At 55.6% G+C, this 3,035-nt stretch overlaps 2 protein-coding genes across 2 annotated transcripts; one reads left to right on the forward strand and one right to left on the reverse strand.

Moving 5' to 3' along the window:
• Positions 1–7: 7 nt before the first annotated feature.
• VDBG_01583 (vitamin H transporter) lies at positions 8–1,536 on the reverse strand (the record flags this gene model as incomplete). Its single annotated transcript, XM_003007349.1, has 4 exons — positions 8–918; positions 972–1,005; positions 1,065–1,315; positions 1,374–1,536. The coding sequence occupies 4 exons, from the start codon at positions 1,534–1,536 to the stop codon at positions 8–10; spliced, it is 1,359 nt and encodes a 452-aa protein (XP_003007395.1).
• Positions 1,537–2,321: 785 nt separating this feature from the next.
• Positions 2,322–3,033, forward strand: VDBG_01584 (conserved hypothetical protein; the record flags this gene model as incomplete). Its single annotated transcript, XM_003007350.1, has 1 exon — positions 2,322–3,033. One exon carries the CDS (start codon positions 2,322–2,324, stop codon positions 2,577–2,579), a length of 258 nt encoding a protein of 85 aa, XP_003007396.1.
• Positions 3,034–3,035: the final 2 nt, after the last annotated feature.

The raw sequence follows: 3,035 nt of genomic DNA on the forward strand, positions 1-3,035 counted from the left end.
TTTCCGCTCACCTTTTGCGCTTGATGTAAATGTTGAGTACATGCGTCGACGCGATCAGCGCAAGCGCACATCCGAGACAGAAACCGAACCCCTTGGGGTATCGCGGTGCCTCTACCGTCGGGAACGTCAGTAGCGGCGTCCACGCCGTCGAGGACTGCGCAATGATAGTGATCATGACCAGCGTGAAGGATCTCTCCTCTGGCGAGTCGCGCAGCAGGGTGTTCACCCAGCCGTGAAACACGCTCGATAGGGCGTTTGACCAGTACATGGTCGAAAAGGCGAACCACAGCGCCGCCTCGGGGACTTTCCAGACCACTAGGATGATCAGCCCGACAGCGTTGAATCCTGAAGCAAAGGTGATGGCCCACGCGGGCCCGAGAATCAGGTCGGATGCGAAGCACGCCACGAGGTTGTACAGGATACCCAGCGCCGGGGCGATCGTGCCGAGCTCGTTGATCTTGGAGGGCGAGTACCTCTGCAGACTTTTGATCCAGAGCAGGAAGCTTCCCGTACTCTTGTGGATGCCCGCGTTCCAGAAGAGGACGTCGACCAGGATGACGGTCCAGAATTGGGGGCTGAGGAAGATTTTCTTGAGGTGTCCGAATTTGAAGGTGCCGTGCGTGACGTGGCCGGCTCTCTCGAGCCTCTTCTTGGCGACTTCAATGTCCTTGCCGTTGAGAACCCATCGATTGGGCTGGTCGATCGTGCCTGGGAGGAGGAAGTAGCCGAGTATCCCGACCGGAAAGGTAATCAGCGCGCAGATGATGTACATCCATCGCCAGCCGGCGAGGCCGTTGACACCTTCGAGGCGTGCCGATGCTCCTGCGGCGACTAATCCCGCGGTCAACGTGCCCAGGTTGAGACCTGTGTAGAACAGTCCTCCACGACGAGCGATTTCGTGGCCACGGTACCAGGATCCTGCCGGTGATGTTAGTGGTTTGACGCCGCCAGTTACGATCATGAGGACCTACCAAAGACATAATGCATGGCTGGGAAGAATGCCGCCTGTTTGCGAATTCGTCAGTCCGACACTGTAGCGAGAACACAAGCGCCCTTCAGCCTACCTCGAAGAACCCGACGAAGAACCTATACGCGGCCATCTCTCTGAACGACGTTGCCCGGTATTGCAGCAGGGTGAAAACACCCCACATGATGTCCATGGCAGGGATGGTCCAGTACATCGGGATGTAAGTGAACAGGAACATAAAGGGGATCATGCCGACAACTGCTCCCACAGTATACATGGTCTGCAGCTGCACAAGCTCGTTTCCAAAGAATCCAAGATCCTCCTTCATGCCGGCGACGTAGGCATTGTCTGTCAACGGCGCATAAGCAAGTCGTGCGCTCTAGACTCGAGTATTGGACGCACTCACTCAGGTTGGCCTGGTCAATGTACTTGACCCAATAGGCTAGGACCGCGTAGGGGACGACCAGCAGGTCTAGCTTGATGATGAATTTGCGCTCTTCAGGGGTATCATCATCAGAGTACCACTGGATCTTCCACCACTGTTTCCTCGGCACTGTCGACTCGATCATCTTGTCGATTATCGAAGCAGGGCTTCCTTGTCTGTCGGAATATCGATGCACTGAACAAGACAAAGGCGAGATCGGCCGGGTCGGGGTGGGCTTAAGAACACACGGGTCCGAAGCAATGAACCACGCCTCGTGTATGATTCCTGCTTCACATAACTGCCGCTCTAGAATTGAAGATTCTGTATTGCGTGCGCCCCGATCGGCCTGTCGTCATGGATGGCTCTTACTCTTTTCTGGGCTCATTTTGCGATATCCGACAACTCGCCTCCGTGTCCTGGGATCTCGGTGGGTATGATGCGCGATAGCTCGTTCCCGGAAGCTCGATACTTTGGGAAACCAATGAGTGGATGCCATGGACTCGCAGGCCCGATATATGGACTACTTTGAAGCACGCTCCGGTCACTTCGACATGTCATTGGCCCTTGGCCGAACCAGATGCCAGTTTCACAACCCCTTATTGGGCTTCCAGAGTTGACGTGCTGCTGTACTGCATCCTGCCTTGCCTCTGGTCGACTCGCGCGACTCAGGACCAGCAGCCGCCAAGTCGGAACTTCGGCCGACGTTTATCTTCCAACGAACTTCGGTGAGGGGAGTCGGGGGTGATCCGACGTGTGGCGCCGACAACCTCGTGGTTGGGATAGATCGCGACGACAATGGAGACAATCACGTCATGGCCAGGTCGGAGAATCCTCGCTGTAACACCACGAGTTCATTGTGATATAGATGGGCGATGCATGCTTTCATTGACATCCATGTAACTAAGATGCAGACACACGAATCTACGAAATATGACAGACCAGGTGCAGCTCCGAATTGCCATCGTCGGCGCAGGCATTGCCGGTCTCACGGCTGCCATTGCGCTGCAGAGATATGTCAACATTGACGTGCATGTCTATGAGCGTGCAACGGAGCTGCGTGAGATTGGAGCGACCATCGCACTTGGACCAAATGGTCTTAAGACGTTGGAGAGGCTCGGGGTCAGCGACGTACTCGATGATTCTATTGCGTTCCGCAACAAGTCGGGCCGCCCCATGATCTATCAGTAGGTGGCCCTCCTGAGCCAAGAATTTGGAGGTATGGCGCATCATGCTGATTTCCCAAAGGCATTACCAAACAAACGAAACTGTGTCTGCTGACCTTCATGTGGGAAAGGTCGAAGACAGACACAGGACAGCCCGCTTCTATCGCCCTCACCTCCAGCGAGCGCTACTGAACCATATAGAACCAGGACGTCTTCATCTCAGCAAGTCCTTTTCCTCGGTATCGCGCGACAGCTCTTCTCAAGGCCTCATTGTTACATTCACAGACGGCACCATCATTGCGACAGACATTCTCCTCGGCGCAGACGGAATCCACTCCCCTGTCCGCCAGGCATTTGTGCCAACGTCGGCCGCAAGATGGACAGGCTACCTCACCTTCCGCTCCGTCTTCCACGCTCGCACGTGCAACACATCTCGGACCTGCCTGATGAGGCAGTCACATCTGGGGTCCTGATCGCTCTC

This window comes from Verticillium alfalfae, genomic scaffold (genome assembly GCF_000150825.1).
Source record: "Verticillium alfalfae VaMs.102 supercont1.2 genomic scaffold, whole genome shotgun sequence".
NCBI classification, from domain to species: Eukaryota; Fungi; Ascomycota; class Sordariomycetes; order Glomerellales; family Plectosphaerellaceae; genus Verticillium; species Verticillium alfalfae.